The following is a 21,255-nucleotide window of genomic DNA, read 5'->3' as shown; positions in this document are numbered from 1 at the left end:
TTTTTCACTTTGAATATGTACGTACGGAACAGACAGAACAAATGTAACTTCCAAATTTCTTCAATCGTCTGTCTCCCAGAAAACAAATACACTCAATTGAGAAAGGAAACGCACATTTCTCGTTCAGGTATCACAATGATTGTGGCATTTAATCATTATACCCATTTTAGAGAGGTTTGTACTCGAATTAGTTTGTAGGTGAATACTGTCTTACTATTTACAACTACAATGTAATAGTCTATTCCTTTAAGCGATCAAGAACTGAAAATTTAAGAAGAAAGCACAGAGTTCAGAATGGACAACTTAAAGCCGACGTCAAAACTAAAGTGACTTTTGGCCTTCCCACCAATTAAAGAAAATGAAGTGACTGAGCTTCACTGTTCTTTGTGATTATGAACTCAAGACCTTGGAGGAATTCAAGCTCTGGAATTCCCTACAATCATAGCATATTGTAGTGGACGGTGCTGTACAAGATGGAAATATATATGCACTGGAAGAATAATAAAATGGAAAAGTCCTCGGTATCACATTAGTTGGATCCAAGAAAACATGCTTATTTATTTATTTATTTCTAAGAAGATGATGGTACGTCAATTTTATTAATAGTACTCACTTGTGACGGAAGAAAACTATGGTTACAACACATATAATAAAAAAAACCAAACCCAGGTATCAAAATTACTAATATCACTGCTTACAGAATAATATATCAAAGAAGTACATGAGAAACGGTATAGAACCAACCCTAGGCAGCAGGACAACAGGACAACATGCTTTTGTTTCTCACCAAATTTAACTAAATCTTGATCAAAATAGATCTATGGATTGACCTCTCTGAATGTTGATTAGGACAGAGTCATGCAGACTTAGAAGTTAGAAGAGAAATATTGGTCTTTTTTTTACTGTTGAATTTCGAACTTTCTGTATTGCCTAATGAATCACATACCAGCCTTCCTGCATGAGTTTTGCATACTTCCGATGTTGACAGAATCAGAAACGTTAATCATTCGGACAATGTGGTAAATCTATATGTAATTGATATTAGCAGGAAAAAAAAATCTGACCCAGTTTGCAATCATTTTCTAGGTAGTGCAACAAAAGAAAGCAAGAATCATTTAAAGACACAATGAAATATAGGTTCTTGCAGACAGTCCAGAACTTAACCAAGGTTGCTCCTTCATTGTCCATGATAATAAGCCCACGAATGAATTAGGATTATATATGACATGAAAAAACAAAAGAACCGAAAAATATGGGAGTTCTGGGTATGTATGAGATATTTTAGGTGTAGCAGTTGGGGTGGTTTCTGCGATTAGTTTGCTTTTGCAGTTTGCACCTGTATGCTTGTGGTCTTGGTTTGTGATGCATCTCGATTTTAACTCTCTTCGATTGCTACTTGTACACGGTTTTATGGAGGCCGCTAGGCTTTGGTTGTGAATCTGTGATTGCTACGGAGAAAGGGGGAAAAACAAATGGACATAAACGGTGACATTTTCGACCCTGCTTGGCAACTACTCGTAACTTTCTGGCTCACAAGTCAGAACAGTACCTTCAACACTGACATTGAATTCTCGATGCCAAATTATATGGGCAAGGAGAAAAACCCTTTCTTGAGAAATGCAAATGCATCGCCATCTACCTAGCTACCGGAATAATCACATCTTAATTGGTTAAAATAACCCATGCAGCTATATAAATCAACTCCATTAAATATCATATCAAGATGATACTCAGATGGCAAATTGGCGATCCTTGGGCTGAATCAGTTGAAAAGCAATTCCTTCATTGGACTCAAATATTTTGGAAATAGCATTCAAAACAATACTACATAACAAGTAAACCATACGAAATATGACTGAAAGAATACATCCCAAACCTAACTATAAATATTGATATAGCAATACAAAGCTGGCCTGGAAGCCTATGAGATAATGAGAAATACGGTTAATAACTGGCATATCGCAAACACGATACTGCCCTGTAATTGTGTTTTGCTAAAATAGTGACCAAAAAAGATGTGACTACGACAGCCTTACTGCTGTGCACACTGCACTCTTGGCATTGATGGCTCATCATCTTCATCATATGCCTCTGGGTATTGCTGCTGCTGCTGCCGCCTACGTCTCGTCTCATCCTCCATGTTAACATCATGCAAAGTGGTCTCCTCACAATTGTCCAGCTCCATGTCTGTCAAGTGCTTGCTAGCCCTTGGGGGCAGTACTGTCTCTAGAGTCCGGCATTGTTCAGGAGAGAGAATTCCCGACTCTGGGAAATCCACATTGAAGTGAATGTAGAGCCGACCCTTAATAAATGGCCTCTGGTGATGCGGCATTCCTTCCTCATTGATTGCTTTTGATTGACCTGCATTTAAAAAACTTGATGAGCGCAAAGCAACAAAAAAATTAAGGTGCAAAGAAATTGAATCAGGTAGTATCATGTAAGTCACTATGTAATACCAGGCTTAATGATCTCCCCAGGATTTGATTTGATCAGAAGTTGTCTGCCATCAAGATGGGTAAGGGCAAACTGAAACCCACAAAGAGCCTCTGTTAAACTGATGGTGTGCTCTACATAGAGATCATCAAACTTTCGTTTGAACTTGGGGTGCTCCTTCAGTTGCAATACAAAAACAATGTCACCAGCGATTGTATCAGGCTGCAAACCACAAGCAATATGTGCAAATATTAGTTGACACCTGAAGTGCTGGAGTTCACAACCGAATAGAATGGACTTGCAAACAAAATATGCTCAAAACCTAGCCAATCATGAATGTAATTTCACTGACCGCTTGATCAGCTTGTCCCTCAAACACAATCTTTTGACCATGCTGCATTCCTTTCTCAACGTGCACCTCCAGCACCTTCTTTTCTTGAGTGACCTTGTTTCCTTTGCATTGGAGGCATTTATCTCTGTCACTGATGACCTCACCTACATTTTTGACAGATGGATTTCCAGAATGAAAAACAGCAGAGTCCAAAATCAGAAATAAGGAGCAGACAAGTCTCAGTTAAATACCTGAGCCTCTGCATTCAGGACAGACGTGTTGCATCTGTTGAATCATGCCCAAACCAATCTGTCGGGTCGTAATTTTCATTCCTGTACCTTGGCACCCATAACATCTCCCAGATACTCCACTTTTCGAGCCTTTCCTGTCATATTTAGGTGAAATTAAACACTAGCATTGTATATAGTTTTCTCCATCAAGCCATTTCTTCAATATACCTACCTGAAATGTGTTTTTCATGTTTATTGGGGATCACTGGGGAAGGAGTCCCAGCGACTTCCATCAATAGGTAATCTGTTGTCCCCCTTCACCATATACTCATTTAAGAGGCTTAGGATGGAGAAAGGGGCCAAGATTCGATATATTGAAGACGATAAAAGCACTCACATTTTTCTACATAACATTGGCAATGGCAAGTTTACAGTATGGGAAATAAGACGAAGCAGGGAAAAAAAATATTTCCAGCTATAATCTTGCAAGTTAAAAAAAAGGAACCAAACAACCATAAACTGAGCACTCCCTTAAAATGGCCATAAAAGAACCCTTTTATACAATTTAAGTGAATAATATAATAAGCTAAGATTGAGAAAATACCCTTTACATTTTTGGCACAAGATATTCCTAGAAAGGGAGAGTTTCTTTGATGTGCCATTGTACAGGTCATCCAAAGAAACCTTCAGAGTATGCACCACATCCTCTCCATGTTTCTGCCTTCTTACTCGTGAACTGCCGCCACCTGGATCAGAGCAACAGAAAAATATGGCTTATGACTGAAAAGTTCTTTGATTGAAAGGCCAGATATCTCAAAAGGAGTGTGTGTGTATATATATGTATATGTGTGGTATATTAGATGTTCCATACTCTCTTACCACCAAAGGCTCCTCCGCCAAAAAATGCCTCATATATATCAAATGGATTATGTGAGGGACCAGCTCCTCCCATTCCCTCCTTGAGAGCATCTTCACCATATTGGTCATAGATTTCTCTTTTCTCTGGATCGTTGAGAACATCATAGGCTTGAGCTATCTCCTTAAACTGATCCAGGATGCAAGCAGAATCGTGTTAAGAAAGAGAGAATAAAATAATATTAGACCAAGTAATGCATGCCATCAAAAGGTACAAACTATTATGATTAGCATAATTATTCTTCTATGTGATCACATAAAGCCCTTTTCCTCGATAATATTATTCAAAGGCCACATTGCAACCTTAAACAATTCATGAGTGAAAATGCCTTAAATCATGCCAGTTAAAAAATAGCATATCAAAGACTATTCTTTTTTTTTTTATCAGTAGCATATCAAAGACTATTAATCAAGCAAAATCTAAATAAGGGGCATGTTTGTCACACACACCGACTGGGAGAGGTGGCCATAATGACCACATCCACAGGTTGGCCATCTTAACCATTTCAGTAAGATTTTTCATCACAAGGTGTGAACTCCAGTATACTTTCTCGGGCTTCTTGAAAAAATGATTTCCTGGATCTGAATTAAAAAGGACTCAAAAAGCCTAAAGACTAAGATATTCTTATCAATGTTGTACTTATCACGACTTTTAAAAAAAATGTTGTAATTATCACGAACAACAACATTTCATTCCCGTGGAAGAGTATCTAGAAGACTAAGACACCTTTGAAAGCATCTTTCTTTGTATGGACAGCTTGCTTGGGGAAGATCCTCACCAGACAACCTACGGAGATGCCGGATCATCACAGTGGAGTGGTGATGCACGTGCAAAGAGAGTGGGGAGATTGTGAATCATTTACTCCTCCACTGTGAAGTGGCCATGACCTTATGGAATGAATTCTTAGCTAGGATAGGGGTAGCTTGGGTGATGCCGAGAAAGGTAATTGATTTTTTAGCAAGCTGTAGGGGCTTGCATGGCGACTCACAAATATCAGCCATATGGAAGATGGGGAACCATTTTCCTATGGTAGTGTCTTTGAAGGGAGAGGAGCGATAGCATTGAAGATCATGAGCAGTCAATGGACAAGCTTAGAGTTTTCTTTTTAATACTTTATTCCATTGGTTGATTGCATTAGACTTCAATGGTCTGAATATCCATGATTTCCTTGTATCCCTAGTCACTCATGATTGGGTGTTGCTCTTGTCTATGTCCTATGCACTTGGGCTATGCCTAGTCCTCATCAATAAAATTCTTATTTACTGATCGAAAAAAATGTTGTATAGCCCTTTCAGCATAAATAGACTCTGAAACTAGCACTCAAAGATCTAAATTCACTGCATATATATGACTGGGCCTAGAATGCATTGTTTATCAACCACCATACAGATAATGCCCAATAGTTTCCCTAACATAACAAACATTGATTAAAAAAAAGTTTTTCTAACATGACAAATGAGGCACGCATATGACATACATCATATATAGGTATATACATATCAGTATGTATACAAGTGTGTGTGTGTGTGTGTGTGAGAGAGAGAGAGAGAGAGAGATGGAGAGAGAGAGAGAGAGAGAGAGAGAGAGAGAGAGAGAGAGAGAGAGAGAGGACCCACCTTCTCAGGATCTCCACCTTTGTCCGGATGATTCTTGATTGCAGCTTTTTTATATGCCTTCTTCAATTCATCTTGACTTGCACTTTTTGAAACACCAAGAATTTCATAGTACTTGGTGTTGTCACTCTTCTTTGGCCCACGCCCAAACATGATTGAAGCCTTCAAAACTTCTGCATATTCAAAAAAGGGATAATCCATAATCGAACTCCACAGAACTCATTAAACCCCACATAACTCTAAGGGGAGGTTTGGATAATGAGTTGAGTTGAGATGAAATGAGAGTTTAACGTTGAATAAAATATTGTTACAATATAGTTTTTTAATATTATTTTTGTTTTGAGATTTGAAAAAGTTGAATTGTTTATTATATTTTTTTTAAAAGTTTGGGAAAGTTATAATGATTAGATAAGATGAGATGAGTTGAGATCAACTCATTATCCAAACAAGGCCCAAAGGCCAATGCAAAACTTGAAATGAGTTTGTATAACAAGAAATTTTCCAAAAGAAAGACGCGAGGAAGCTAGTTGGTAGTAAAATAACCCTTAGGGGTTGGCTCAAATGGTAAAGGCCTCGGAGGGGTCTGCTCCCCTAAGTCTAAGGCTCAAATCTCCTTGGGTGCAAATCTAGGGGCCATCAGACTGGGAGATTTTCTCTTTAAATTACCCGATATGCACTTGCAAGAACTCCTTGCTGATGGCCAGTGCACTGCCGGGATAAGTCGAGACGCTGCTCCCGGACACCCGGTGCCAATAAAAACAAAGTTGGTAGTAAAATCACATAAAAAACTATACCCGAACAACCACAACAGAAATAATGCACATGCAAACAAACAAATATAACTACATATAAAAAACAAATAACATAGGCATGTTACACAAAAAAAAAAAATGAAAATATCTCCCCATAAAGAATTTTTTATGTGTGTAATAAATCTATATTGGATAAGCACAAAAGGCCCAACTCAAGTACACGAGGAACACCCATCTAGAAGGCGAAGAGATCCAAGTTTCCAACAATTTTCTTTCAGGATCACTTATCTAGATGAATATATTATTTTTGAGTAAGAAGAAATATCAATATCCGAATTCCATTAGCATGTACGTCATTTTTTTATGGCGATCAAATGCAGAATAATTTTTTAGACTAGTGGAGCCTAAAAGAAGTAACTCATCTAATCATCCCATTATATATTGACCTTAATTTCTTAACGTCCTGGATTGCAGTGTGTTTTCTGTCCACTTTCTTTGGAATTCCAATAGAAATATGCTTCACAACTTAGTTCTAAATATAACGGTGCACACTAACAATATACTGATTTTGTATTCAAAATTGCTAGTAATGATTGACACAGAAGAGTTCCCAATAAACATGTAGAGTTTCAAGTAATCATAACAATTCACAAGGAAGAAGACTGAAACTAAATAACAGATGGTAGCAGACCAACCTCCCAATCAAATCCACTTAAGGCATTATTAACCATTCAAAGCAAGAATAGGGCAATAGTCGTCCATTTCACATCCTACCAAAAGATCCAATCAATATACAAAAAGAAAATGCTGGAGAGAGAGAGAGAGAGAGAGAGAGAGTAAAAAGCCAATTCCAGAACGAAAAAAAGGAGTCGTTATACTGTCAAAACTATAAGCTTACTACAACCAAATGTATACACATTCGTTAATGTCTGAACCACCCCCTCTCAGCCAAAAAAAAGCCTCCCAAAAAATAACTTCCTAATTACCTATGAATCTGAAAGACGCCCAATTCCACAAGAGAAAAAAAAAAAAGAAGCTTCTTTAATTTTTAAACAACAAGGTTGCCACGATTACATGCATGCTCTGTACCCTTTATCTCTAGGAAAATATCAATAAGTGGGTCTAAACTCTAAAGTACTGAGATATAAAATTTCAAACAAGTGCTTATGCCTCGTGGAGATTGGGGATACGAAAACTCCGTAAGTTTGTTTACAAATTTACACAGATATGATCATAAATTTGTTGACTAGTAGCAAACATCTTATAATTCTGTACATAGAAATTAGAATTTTACCAACAAACCAAAAAAATCCCTAATTTCTACAAATCTAACAGAAAGACGAGAAAAATCTGAATTTTTTAAGAATGAACAGGCTTCCATGGAGAAAGAGTACAAAGAAAGATACTTACGAGCTTAGAGAGAGAATATGGATGGTAGCGTCCGCGTCTCTCTCCCAGATGCGCAAAGGACTTCGAAGTTTTAACCCTGTCGTTGGCGATCTTCTATAGGAATGGGAATTGCTACTGCCAGAACTGGATTTGCTTTCTCTTAAAAACCTTTCACTTTAGGGCTCTTTTTGATTGGCCGCTGGCTGAGGGCTATATCTGGAAATAGGTTTTCCTTTCAGCGCGGGAAATATGACGGCGGTGATGTTATTACCCGTGCTGTGAGCTATCAGCTAACATGCGGTAAGGTGATGTACCATTGGGCCCACCAAACGAAGTGAGCTGTTATCATTGGCTGTGACGTTCACGAGTCACGTCCGGAGCCACCAGTAGTTTCAACGGCCAGATCTACATAACTCCATTCTATGATCTGAAGGCTGATATTATATGTGTGTGAAAGAGGGTCTTGTCTGCCACGGTGCGTCTTGGTCATGCATGTCGGCTGAGGGACTCGACGACGACGTTCCCTGCCTTTCGTCGAGGCAGCTAAAAAATAAATGGAAAATATCAGTGAAAATCTTTAAACTTACCATTTAATCTTACTGTTCATGTATTTTAATTTTTTTATTTATTTTTACTTAATAATTAAGAAATGAATATTAATAAAATTTTATATATTTTTTTATTTTTTTAATCATTAAGAATATTAAAAAGAATACTTTAAAAAAATCAAAATAAAAAAAAAAAAAATTTTGTACGAGCCCGCTAGCATGATCCAAATTAAAATGCCAGTATCACTCTGCAAACATTTCTTAATGGTTAAGAGAGGGAGAGACCACAAAAAAAAAAAAACCAACCTAATTCAATGCATTTCTTAGTATTTAAGTGTGAAAGAAAAAGAAAAGGAATGCTCCATCGGTCTACCTAGCTTTTAAACATGTGTGACAGGCTGCCAACACCACTTTTTAAACAGAGTAACGATGGATATAAGTCTTCGTTTATATATTGTGATAAGATGTGGTCTCATTTTATCTCAATTTAATATTTAAATGTGACTTAAATATAAATATTTTTTAATTTTTAATTTTTAACTTTTATTTAATTAATATCTAATTATTCTAACTTTTTCAAACTTTCAAATAAAATATAAAAAATAATTTATCTTTTTTAAATTTTAAAACAAAAATTATATTAAAAAAGTTATATTTTAACAATATTTTAACTTTATAATTTTTTTATTCAACATTTTCTCTCTCATTTTTCAAAACTTTATAAAACATTTTAATTCAGAATATTTCATTATTATTTATAAATTATTTCACTACTATTCATAAATTTTGCATCCCATCTCAACATTCAAGCAAGACTTTAAATATATAAGTTTTGTGAAGTCTTTTTTATAAAATAATGAATTTCATCATGAAAAAGTATAAATAAAAAAAAAAAATTTAATGAGACTCACTTTTAACAAAAAGTCTACGTAAAGCTTTGCACCACTTAGACAGGTTTATTCATTATTTTATTACTACTTTTCTCTTACTTTTCACTACTTTTAAATATTTTATCATTACGTTTTTATTACATTTTCATTACTATTCACAGAATACCTGAGAATAATAGCCTTTAACCACAACTCCAAGCTCCCTTCTCTTGTAACATTTGTAAATTGTAATGAACATAGCTCCCAACTTTATAAATTAGTGAGTTTACAAGCAATGGACATATAATCAATGCAACACCCATGATCTAGCTCTATGATAGAAACAATTAGATATATAATTAGAAATGAGCCAAATTTATAGAACATGTGATTGAAATAGAAAGTAAAGTGTGAAGATAATGTTCGAACTCGTAAATATTAGTATAGTATATATATATATATATTTTTTTGATACAGTATATATTAAGTTGCGTAATTGGTTGTGTCAAAAATTATTTCAAGCACTATTCTTAATTATATTCTGTATGTAATCGTTTAATTAATGTTCTAATCATTTCCGGCATTGTTGGGCAATTGACTTAATTTGCTACTAACGTGTATGGAGTGTTAAGAAAGAAGATAAGTCAAGCAATCATTCAGTCATACAAGAAGAAGAAAGCACTAGTGCATGTACAGCAAAGGCACACATCAAGTCGACTACACGCACAACAGAGGCAAGAAATGCACAACATAGCAATGAATAATCTTCTATAATCAAAAATACATTTCTGGTAGGATAGGTGGCAATTGATCCTACAATTGTGGAAAGAATAAATCTTCATAACCTCCCCACACTCCATATTCCACTTTTTTTTTTTAATTTTTATTATTTTTTTTCTTTTATTAAATATTTATTATATAAATAATGAATAGAAAATTTGAAATAATTTAAAAAGAATAAACTCAAAAAAAATTTAAAAAAATATAAAAATATAAAAAAATGTAGAGTGTGGAGTGTGGAGTGTGGAGTGTGGTAGAGGTTGTGTAGCAAAACTCGGGTAAAAGCATAATAGAAATAAAGAAAAGAAAATAGAGCAAATGAAAACTGTTTCTTCCTTTGAGCATTCTGTCGAATACTTGATATGCATTCTAAGCAGCTATCTCATTATGGTATCAAGAGCTATTTGAAAGATTAACGTCTTCTTTTTTGTTTTCTTGTACAACCAAATGGGGTTTGCAGACTAATCTCCCATCTCCTCTACACAAAATCCAACATCCATCGTCAACCCCACGATTCACAACTCTGCAAATCATTTCATTACAATCAAACTTTCTATTGATAATTATCTTTTAGGGAAAGCTCAAATGGTTCTATTTCTCAAAGGACACCAATTACTCGGTCATGTGGATGACACTTCTACAATGCCTCCTCCCATGATCGACGACAATCCAAACCCTGAGTATATTTAGTGGCTTTTGTTAGATGAGCTCATCCTTCTAGCTCTTAACTCTTCTCTCTCTGACCAAGTACTTGCAATGGTGCTCGACTGCTCCACTTCATAGGAAGTATGGACTACCTTGCAAAGCTTATTTGCTGCACAATCTTTGACCCACGTGATGCAAATGCAATATCAGTTAGCCATACTAAAAAAAAGGTTCTGAGTTAATCACATAGTATTTTCATAAAGCCAAAACCCTAACTGCATCTTTAGGAGCTGTCAACCAACCTTTGTCTCCCTCTGAGCTTTCCGTGTATCTCCTTGTGGGACTAGGAACAGATTATGATTCCTTAGTTACCTCCCTCACCACACGAGCAGACCCACTTTCCCCTCATCAAATCTATAGTTATCTTCTTAACCATGAGTCTCGTTTTGCACATTAAACTCAAACCCTTCTCAGTGGGAACCCTTTAGTCTCTCACGTAACTACCTCCAAATCTTTTTCCTCGTTCCCAACTTCCCTTAGAAGTAGAGGTTCTTGGCACTTTCGTGGTCGACGTAGAGGAGGTCGCACCAATTCGACTTTCTTTTCCACTCGACCAGATTCATATCCATATTGTCAAGTCTATAATAAACCAGGGCATATTGCCCTTTCGTGTTATCACATATTTAATCACAGCTATCAGGCTTTAGCTCCACCTTCCCTTTCAGCCAATATCACCTCCATACCCTCACCATACCAAGGCACATATCAAGTGAGTATTGGAGATGGTTCTACTGTGCCAATTTAGCACACATGCTCCACAGTTGCTCAATATGGAGTATGTGCCATCTTGATTCAGATTGACTTGATCTTTTGTCTTTCTTTAATGTTTAGTTAGCATTTAAAATGTTGTTTATAAGTAGAGATCGAGATAACGCACTACAAGAAAAATTGGTCTTTCCTAGCGTTTGAAATTAGCTGCAATAAATACTTAAATCGCCGCAATTAACTATTCCTAGTGATTTAAAAATCTCTGCACGTCTGTTGCATTTGTTTCTTCACTTCTTTTTTAACCCAACGAGTACCAAAAATCAAGGCAAATGCTTACTTTTTCTGGAAATTTTTTCCCTGCAAATACCAATCAAAACGCCACAAATGACCATTCGGTTTGCCTATAAAAAATTTGCCGGCAATAATTGTTTTGCAACGAATATGTGTTTTGACGCTAAAAGCTGTCCATGAAGACCTTTTTTGACGAACGTTAATAGTCGCTATTAACTATTTGCAACGGTGATTTATCGCCGCAAATAGACTCTTAATTGTTGCAACTGTATGTGACCGTTTTCTACGATCTTACATTTCGTCACAATCTAAGATATTTGCAACAGACAAGAAAATCTCCGCAAAATAGATCCTACCGCCGCAAAATATCAATAGCGACATTCGATCATCGGAATAGATATTTGCATAGGTCAGGCATATTTGCAGTGCATACAAAATGCCGGAATAGGGTTTTTTGCATCGATTTTTCACATCGCCGCAATACCACTACATTCGTCTGGATTCTTTCTTGACGTTAACGTTGATTTGTAATAAAAGTTGGCTTTTATTTGCATGATAGCTTAAGTCATTCTAAATTCTAATTGTTCAAATTGGCATTAAATTAGTCTCTGAAATGAGTTGCATGATGCTCCGATCTTTAAATTCAAGCATTGATTTGGAATCCCAGATGTATGCCTGCCTGCCTGCTGCTAGCTTCATACATATCTAGTGTCTTTCTCCAGCGGTTCAGTTCTTCTCTGAAGATATATATACATGTATTCAGCCATGGAGAACAAAATAATTGGCGATTTTACATCTAACATTACCAGTGAGCTTGGTGTGTTTCTAGTTTTCTATCTCCCTAGCTACTTTGAAAGTCTTTCCTTTCTTCTCAGCCTGTTCTATATTTTCTGTTTTCACTTTCTTGTTCTTTTTTTTTTTTTTTTTTTCAAATGGTCTACCCTATATAGATCATGGGCTTCAAGACATGATTTCATTAGAAGATCAATAATTGGCTGAACAAATGAAGGCAGAGTACCAGATCATGTTTGCCAATGTGCATGTACCTCATGTTTAACGGCACAATTTAAGTTATCAATAGTACTTAGTTTATTACAATTTCAGGGGTTTCAAGGTCTGAGCTAGAGAGATCTTCCGCCAGCTAGCTCACTATACGTTGAAGATATTTTCATACAGCTTAGTGTGCAAGGCAAATCTAGAGAAGTATGAATCTGGTGTCCTTGAAGCTGGGGGGTACAAATGGTAAGCCCTATCAAATGCTCCAATACTTGCATGGCTTTTAATTACTCTATTAATTGCAAGTCATATATATTATAATCTCAGTAAGTTTATAAGCCAAGAATGGTTTGATCTTTTTTTTCATAAGTTTCTGCAGCTAGCCTAGCTATCTAGGTGTTAAATTAACAAAATTATCCCAATTAAGACTTGAAAGATGACAAATTTATATGGTACTGCGTCTTCATTTATTTTGAAGTCACGACCCTATATAACAAATTTGATCACATAATTCCTTTATCTTTACACTGTATTTATTGTTTAATTAATGAACTCTCGTATTGCTTAGCCTCATAATTTATGCTCCTTCCTTGAGGTTGAGTTTTGCTCCTCCGATCCACTGATCCCTTGTTTTCTTTTTCATTTGCTATATTAACCATATCATATTATAGAAGATGTTGGTCGACAAAGTTGCATGTTTTTGTGCCCTGCAGGAGATTGTCCCTTCACCCAAATGGAAACAAGATTGACCATGGAGATGGTTATATATATTTCCCTCGACTTGGAAATGGACGAGCCTGAAAAACTTCCTCATGGTTGGGAGGTCAATGTCAACTTCAAACTGTTTGTATTTGATCAGATACACCGCAAATACTTAACGAGCCTGAAGAAATGTGACACAAACACGTGCATGCACATATCTGGGGACTAGGAAGTAGGATCACAATATTCATATCATATATTACTAATATCAATTTTATATATATGAATTTGTATAGATTCTGATGGGGCGAGGCGCTTTCAGGCGAAGAAGACAGAATGGGGTTTCGGGCAGTTACTTTCCCTTTAAGCTTTCGAGGATAGTTGCAATATTGGATACCTTGTCGACGATACCTGTGTCTTTGGCGCAGAGGCTCTAGATAAAAGATTTTACTACTCGGCTTTCAAGTTCGGGGAGGGGAATATTTGGTATGCACTTTCTAATATTAATTGGTGCATTCCATATCATAAACTAACTACTAAACTTAGATGGGTTAATATTTTACTATTAATTAATGCTTCTGTTTATGACTTATGATCTTAAATTGATTCAGGAGGTTAAAGGTTTTCCCAAAAGGAAATGACGCTCAAAAGGGCAAGAACCTGTCCCTATTTCTTGAGCTAGTAGACGGGGAAAACCTTCCACTTAAGAAAACAGTTTATGCAGACTACAAGCTGCTAGTAGTGGACCAACTGCATGGCAAAGACTGCGAGAAAACAGGTTAATTCCATTGTTTTTAACTGCTCGATTCTAGCCACGTACCGTTCAAACATCCCACCACTTCCACTGCACTGCAAATCGTGTAAACATCAGACACATATTATTGATTTTAATTCTCTCTTGCAGCTAACCACAGCTTTTCTGCCGCAAGCAAGGTCTGGGGATACCCTGCCTTCATGTTATTAGGGGATCTAAACGAAGCCTCCAACGGCTTCATAAAAAATTTGATTGTTGAAGCTCAAATTCTTGTCATGTCTGAGACTAAGGTGTACTCGGCCTGAACTCTCCATAAGGGTTTCATAAAAATTATGCTTTAGTTGCTGAAGTTCAACTTTTTCGTGTCCCTGATCACCAAGGTTTTCTCGTAAACTCAGTTAGCATTTAAGTTTGGAACGGTTATAATTAGAATCCAGTTGGAGACACTATAATATTTCCAAGTTGGGAGAATAAATTGCATTAATATTGTACCTTATTTGGATGTGTTTTTTTTCTTTTTTTTTTTTAATGTAAGCCAATTGAATAATATTGAATGATGCCATACTTATGGCATGCTAGTCATGTATCTGAAGTTATGGCTTGATTTTCGAATTTTAAGTTTTTTAAAGCTAATGCATGCCAACCACATCGATGATATTATGTGGGTGTTATGATGTTACGTGTGTCGATGTTTATGTCGAAGCCATCAGTTAGGTGCAAGCCTGCTACCTTAATTTATCGGAAGGTATAGGGCAAAAACCCAGCTGAAAACTTTCCTCGTAATAAGAGTCACATGGAAAACGACCACCAAGGCACAGTAAATTAATATAAGATTTGTAATTCTGTCAAACCTTTTGAATTCAACAATAAAACACGATAAAGTGATATAGAACTGAACTCTTGTGGGAAAAAAGGACCAAAAGTAGAACGGGCGAGAAAACTAAAAGCGTCTACGCTTGGCTCTCACTCTCAACTAGTTAGTATTAAAGGCCAGTTTTTGATGTGAATTCAGAGAGTGCCCTTATGGAAGAACCATCTTCGCTCAATGCTTTCTCAGCTGCAATTTTGAGTTCTTTCATACGGTTGTGAACTCTCTTCCCCTCTTCTCCGACCATTAATCCTTTAATGACTTTCGCAATTTCTTCTCTGTTCACTATGCCTTTCTCGTCAGTTTTTGGTCTCAGGGCCACTTTGAGATCCTCAACAAGTAATACTGCATTCATCCTCTGTTCTGAGTAAAGCGGCCATGCAATTAGTGGTACCCCATTGACGATACTCTCCAAAGTCGAGTTCCAGCCGCAGTGTGTTAAGAACCCACCCGTTGACCTGTGGCTAAGGACTTGGACCTGCGGTGCCCAAGATGACACCACTAGACCTTGCACTTTGGTTCTCTCTACGAACCCTTGTGGTAAGAAAGCAAGAGGGTCCCCATGGCTTTGGTTACTAAGATATGCTGCATTAGCCAAATCATTATTTGGTCTTCTTGCTACCCACAAGAACTTTTGCCCACTCAATTCTAAACCTGAGGCTAGCTCCTCTAGCTGATCGGAAGAGAGAGTCCCACCACTCCCAAAAGAGACGAATAGGACTGAGCCACATGGCTGATTGTCCAACCACCTTAAACACTCCCACCCTTCAACCTGATCAGTACTTTGGCCTGTTTTAATCATGGGTCCAATAGGGTAAAGAGGAGGGTTTCCAGCTTCTTCATCTGCCAAAGCTTTTATAGCTGTCTCCTGTAAGTCCATAAACGTATTAACCATAATTCCTTCAGCTAATCGGAGTTGTTCTGTAAGGCGAAGAAACAATCTGTACCACTCACCTTTTCGGTCTTGAATCGGGTCCATTAGATCTCTACCGTGAATAGGTATGCATCCAGAGAGTTTCAAAGGTTCTGGGAGGTCTCTGTACTCGCATGGAACTGTCTTGTCCAGCTTTGGCAAATGCAAGAGCAATGACAACGCCAAAGCATTTGAGGGGAAGAAAATGTATGGAGAGACGTTGAGTTCCTTGGCAATATTTAGTGCATCGCTAGCAGAATGATCAAGGATAACTGCAACCAACCGAGTAGTTTCAGCTAAGGACTTCAACACATGGCGAACAGAGGGCAGAGAACGAGTCATGGTGAGGGAGACTTGGATTCCAGGCAGAGCTCCTGAGACGTCTTCCAAGCTCACTGGAGGAAGAAAGACATGGTCTATGCTGGTGGGAATGGCCTCGAGGACGCCTTTAATGGCATTGGATGGAGTCCCAGTTGTGGGAATGATGCACGTGACACGAAAATTATGGTGAAGAGCAAGTCGCTTGGCAAGCTCAACTATGGGGATAAGGTGACCCATTCCTGGGCTTGGTAGGATAGCTATGTGTGATTCTTCTTCCATGGAGAATAACTCCTTGTTTTGAAGAGACGGTGTTATGAAGAGACTAGCTTGTTGCAGGAGAAGAGCTCGAAGTTCTTTCTGTGTTGGGTGTTTTCTATTTTCTTGTGGAATATTATACTTTTATAGTACTAAGGATGGGAAGACAGACATGATGTAATGACAATTGTTTCCAGTTGTTTTCTTGAGGTCCAAGCTTGAAGATGGTCCAGGGGAAAAACATGTTAGAAAAAGATCGAGCGAATTGTTTGAAAAAGCTAGCACGTGAGATGACAATATGATGATTTTAGTTTATAAAATATGTCTACATACGTTGATACTAATGAGTAATGACTCTTTTCCTTTCCTTTTTAATTTCCGAGTAAGATGGCAATGATGATTTTAGCTTAGGGATCGATTCCGATCGATTATTGTTCCATCAATTTTGATGCATCAGAGTGCTACTAAATCTTGAACATCACAAATAAATATATTTTTAAATGATTTAGTTGAAAGTAATGATGCCAAGTAACTTACTAATATGACGTTGAGTCTAAATTTGGATATCAAAGTTAACAAACTCAAAATTATGATCTTGATGGAATCAAAATTGCGAAAAGGAAGAGAGAACCTTTTTTCTGAAATTTTCTTAAAAAATTTTGTGCATATTATGATTTGTAAAATTTAAAATTTATTTTTTAAATTAAATTATAGAAAGTAGTCTGGTGTGTCATAGGCTCAGAGCCCTATATCATCACGCAGCTAGATCAAGACTAAAAATTAGAGTACTCTGGTCAAAGACGTTCAATTTGGTAAGCATCAACCGACGTGATCTATTATTTAGAGTTAAAAAAAAAAAAATAGTCAAAGACAACGACCACCAAGGAACCAACGACGTAAAACAGGGCACGTCCAAATTACACAAGAACTATAAAGAAGAAGAGCAAGAAAACTAAAACGATCTCGGTTTAAAAGCAAGTTTCGATGCTAATTCGGAGAGTGCCCTTGTGGAAGAACCATCTGCACTTTTTGCTTTCTCACCAGCAATCCTTAGCTCTTTCATACGCTTGCGAATACTCTTCCCCTCTTCTCCGGCCATTAGACCCTGCACGACTTTCGCAATTTCTTCTCTACCCACAAAGCCTTTCTCGTCAGCTTTTGGTCTTAATGCCACTTTTAGATCCTCAGCTAAGAATACTGCATTCATTCTTTGCTCTGCAAAAAGAGGCCAAGCAATCAATGGTGTGCCATTGATCATGATGCTTTCTAGGGTTGAATTCCAGCCGCAGTGGGTCAGGAACCCACCCGTGGAGGCGTGGCTGAGGATCTGGGCTTGAGGCGCCCAAGAAGGCACGACTAGACCTTGACCTTTGGTCCTCGCTAGAAACCCTTGTGGCAAGAAAGCAAGATGATCGTCATGGCTCTGATTTTTAAGGTATGCGGCGCTAGTAAATTCATTGTTTGGGCTTCTTGCCACCCATAAGAATTTTTGCCCACTCCATTCCAATCCTAAGGCTAACTCGTTTGTTTGATCAGACGACAGGGTCCCACCACTCCCAAAAGAGACAAATAGGACAGAGCCACCTGGCTGATTGTCCAACCATCTTAAACACCCGGACTCGTCATCTTCATCATTAGTACCTGAGCCACTTTGAATGATTGGTCCAACCGGATAAATTGGGGGATATCCAGCTTCATCCTCTTCTAGAGCTTTTATAACTTGTCCTTCCAAGTCGATGAACGTGTTAACTATGATCCCCTCGGCTAATGAGAGACGTTTTGCATGGCGGAGAAATAGTTCGTACCATTCACTTTTTCGGTCTTGAACTGCGGTTATTAGATCTCTACCGTGAATAGGTATGCACCCCGGGAGTTTCAATGGTTCTGGTAGGTCTCTGTACTCGCATGGAATTGTCTCGTCCAGTGTTGGAAGATGCAAGAGGAGCGACAAAACCATGGCATTTGTGGCTATGAAAAGGTACGGTGACAGTTGTAATTCCTTGGCTACTTCTAAGACGTCGCTTGCAAAAGGGTCAAAGACAAGAGCAGCTAGCCGAGTCGTCTCAAGTAATGACTTCAACACATCACGAAGGGATGGTAGAGAAAGAGTAATGGTAAGGGAAATCTGGATCCCAGGGTGTGCTTCCTCAAGGTCCTTAGGGCTCACTGGAGGAAGAAAGACATGGTCTATGTTGGTGGGGAGGCCTTCGAGAACGGCTTTCGTGGCTTCTGATGGATACCCAATCGTGGGAACGATGCACGTGACACCGAAGCCATGGTGAAGAGCAAGTAGCGCCTTGGCAAACTCGAGTAGTGGGATGAGGTGACCCATCCCTGGACTGGGTAGAATAGCTATATGGGGTTTTTCTGCCATTGACGTTAATAATAGCTCCTTGTTTTGAGATTTGAAGGGATATATGGTGTTGATCAAGTAGAGATAAGGCGGTCTTTTATTGGAGGGAGAGAGTGTTTGGTGGGTGTATACACTTTTATGTTTCATATATTCTGATATTTTTATGTATTTTGAGTGGTCCTAATTAGATCAGTCGTCCAGGCAATCTTATAAAGACCGCAATCTTTGCATGTGTAAGCTGGGTCCCATGTCCCCCACTCATTGCGTAAAGCCCTTTTATATTTTGCAACCTCATTGTCTGATTGAAGGCATTCATGTGCATTTTTCTTTCTTTTCATTTTCTTTTGGCTCCCACCGAAACTCTATTCGTCTTTATTCAATTCGCATCTTAGCATGTGTAAACGTGCGTCCAAACCCGAAAACTGTTCTATTTTGTTTTCTTCGCTTGGCCTGAGCTCAAAAATCTCTAAACAAACGGAAAGCTGCTGGGTGCTTCTTTTCATATCTCAATTCGACCTTTTGTCCGTGTCTTGCTCTACAGCACCGAAAGCTTCTTCTTTTTTTGTTTTCTTTTTCTTTTAGCCGTGCGACGTGTGTGTGTGAGTTTCCTTGCATTTTGAAAATGAAACCCAAAACCTGCTGCCTTGTATCGTCAGTGCCAAAAAGATGGGTCCCGTCTTCCTTCTTTTTCGGTTCGTCTTGCATTTTGCCCGGTTCAAAAGAAATCCCACTGTGTTGCTTCCGTTTCTGCTACCGAAAACTCCAAAAAAAAAAAAAAAACTCAGCATTCAGCGGCGTGTGATTCAGCCCTCAGTAGCCTTGCTGCGTCTTCGTGTGTAGCCTTGCTGCGTTGCGTCGTTTGAGAGGAAACCAAAAGTCTGCTGCCTTCCAGCGTGCGGTTCCGTTGCCAGCCAAAAACAAAACTCTTCGTTTTGATTAGAGAGGAGAGCAAAACTGCTGTGTTTCTGGACATAAATGAAAAAGTAGAAATCAGAAAAAAAAATTAAAAAAGAACAAAATATCAAAGATGTGCTGTGTATGTGAAAGAAATATTGTCTAATTAAATTATAAATTATAAAATTAAACATAAATAATACTATCAACCAATTTAAATAACAATTTGAATTTATGCATCTTAACTATTTTTCAATCTAAAACTGATAATAATGTCTAATGATTTTAGTTTATAAAATGAAAAATACTACTTGTACGCGGGAACCCCCCTAACCGGTGATTCCACGTGAGATCATTAAAACGGTGCGCTTTCATACCCTTTCGTCATGCTCTTCTCTCTCCCTCGCTTTTCCCACGGTCACCCAATACTCCTCACCCATCACTACCTCGTCGCAATCCTATCCCAGATCAAAACCAAAACCTTTTTCGTCCACAATTGACAAAATCTGCAACACCCGTTTCATAGAACCTATAAAAATCATAGCCCAGACCTCGTTTCCTTGTTCAGGTTTGGCTGTGAAGTGTGGAAAAGTTGAGGGGTGGAGAACCAAAAAGAGGGGACTACAAGAAAACCCATGGTTGATTATCACGGGATTGATCAAGTTTTTCTCGACGAGATGGTGTATGACGCTCTTGTTTGGAGCTCTCTCCATGGCCTACTTGTTGGTGGCAAGTCTGTACAGGTCACTGGTCAAAAATAATGATTCATTTCATTCTCTATGTTTTTTTATCAGTTTGGTGGTGCTTAAAGGATTTTATTTGGTTCTTTATAAGAGCGCAAAAACTCTGGGAGCGATTTCACAATCCTCGATTTTCTTTTCAAATGTATAAAATAGAACAAATAATGCTCATATCTACAGTAAAAAAAAGCTTAGATTTCTTCTATGAAGTGCCAAAGATTAAGAAAAATAGAAAAAAATAAAAATAAAACAGAGCATACCCACGACAGCACTCACTTAATGCCCGTTATTCAGATGGTTAAGAAAGACAACACAAAAACGATGAAGACAAGGTGAGACGTTGAAGACAGACATCCTCGCTTTTCTTTCTGAAAGCGTAAAAATTTATTTTTAAAATCAAATATTCTTCTATTTTTTTAAAATAATAATATAAAATAGTCACGTCATGCGGTTATGCAACGACTACCCGAATTGTTATAAAATATGTCTACATAGGTTGATACCAATGAGTAATGACTCTTTTCCTTCCCTTTACAATTTCGGAGTAAGATGGCAATGATGATTTTAGCTTAGGGATCGATTCCGATCGATTATTGTCCCATCAATTTTGATGCATCCGCGTGCTACTAAATCTTGAACATCACACATAAATATATTTTTAAATGATTTAGTTGAAAGTAGTGATGCCAAGTAACTTACTAATATGACGTTGAGTCTAAATTTGGATAGCAAATTTAACAAACTCAAAATAATGATTTTGATGGAATCAAAATTACAAAAAGGACGAGAGAACCCTTTCTCTGAATTTTTCTTAAAAATATTTGTGTTATTTGAAATTTTTTACATTAAACACTATACATATGATATTATTTAATTTATAAAATTTAAAATTTA

The 21,255-nt window shown here is 37.5% G+C and overlaps 3 protein-coding genes and 1 long non-coding RNA gene across 6 annotated transcripts; 1 reads left to right on the top strand and 3 right to left on the bottom strand.

The window, feature by feature from the left end:
* Positions 1 to 1,764: 1,764 nt before the first annotated feature.
* LOC121238533 (chaperone protein dnaJ A6-like) lies at positions 1,765 to 7,883 on the bottom strand. Of its 3 annotated transcripts, XM_041135444.1 has the most exons (9): positions 7,686 to 7,837; positions 6,971 to 7,045; positions 5,527 to 5,696; positions 3,874 to 4,039; positions 3,599 to 3,740; positions 3,016 to 3,149; positions 2,786 to 2,928; positions 2,457 to 2,655; positions 1,765 to 2,361 (listed from the first exon to the last, which is right to left on the bottom strand). In XM_041135444.1, the coding sequence occupies exons 3-9, from the start codon at positions 5,674 to 5,676 to the stop codon at positions 2,033 to 2,035; spliced, it is 1,263 nt and encodes a 420-aa protein (XP_040991378.1). In that variant the 5' UTR covers positions 5,677 to 5,696; positions 6,971 to 7,045; positions 7,686 to 7,837; the 3' UTR covers positions 1,765 to 2,032. The 3 variants fall into 3 exon arrangements, with proteins under 3 accessions (XP_040991378.1, XP_040991377.1, XP_040991379.1); XM_041135443.1 differs by lacking the exon at positions 6,971 to 7,045 and having other exon boundaries at positions 7,686 to 7,883; XM_041135445.1 differs by lacking the exons at positions 6,971 to 7,045; positions 7,686 to 7,837 and adding an exon at positions 7,570 to 7,588.
* Positions 7,884 to 9,079: 1,196 nt separating this feature from the next.
* LOC121238528 (hydroquinone glucosyltransferase-like) lies at positions 9,080 to 18,955 on the bottom strand. The gene is made up of 2 exons (XM_041135440.1): positions 17,305 to 18,955; positions 9,080 to 9,108 (listed from the first exon to the last, which is right to left on the bottom strand). Exon 1 carries the CDS (start codon positions 18,872 to 18,874, stop codon positions 17,327 to 17,329), a length of 1,548 nt encoding a protein of 515 aa, XP_040991374.1. The 5' UTR covers positions 18,875 to 18,955; the 3' UTR covers positions 9,080 to 9,108; positions 17,305 to 17,326.
* LOC121238532 lies at positions 13,700 to 14,660 on the top strand. Its single transcript, XR_005935140.1, has 2 exons — positions 13,700 to 14,041; positions 14,168 to 14,660. It is a non-coding gene; the product is annotated as an uncharacterized LOC121238532 (long non-coding RNA).
* LOC121238530 (hydroquinone glucosyltransferase-like) lies at positions 14,841 to 16,494 on the bottom strand. Its single transcript, XM_041135442.1, has one exon. It carries the CDS (start codon positions 16,396 to 16,398, stop codon positions 15,001 to 15,003), a length of 1,398 nt encoding a protein of 465 aa, XP_040991376.1. The 5' UTR covers positions 16,399 to 16,494; the 3' UTR covers positions 14,841 to 15,000.
* Positions 18,956 to 21,255: the final 2,300 nt, after the last annotated feature.

This window comes from Juglans microcarpa x Juglans regia, chromosome 7D, assembly GCF_004785595.1.
Source record: "Juglans microcarpa x Juglans regia isolate MS1-56 chromosome 7D, Jm3101_v1.0, whole genome shotgun sequence".
Lineage (NCBI taxonomy): Eukaryota > Viridiplantae > Streptophyta > Magnoliopsida > Fagales > Juglandaceae > Juglans > Juglans microcarpa x Juglans regia.
Note: the sequence above shows the minus strand (reverse complement) of the source record. Positions and strands in the feature narration are given on the sequence as shown.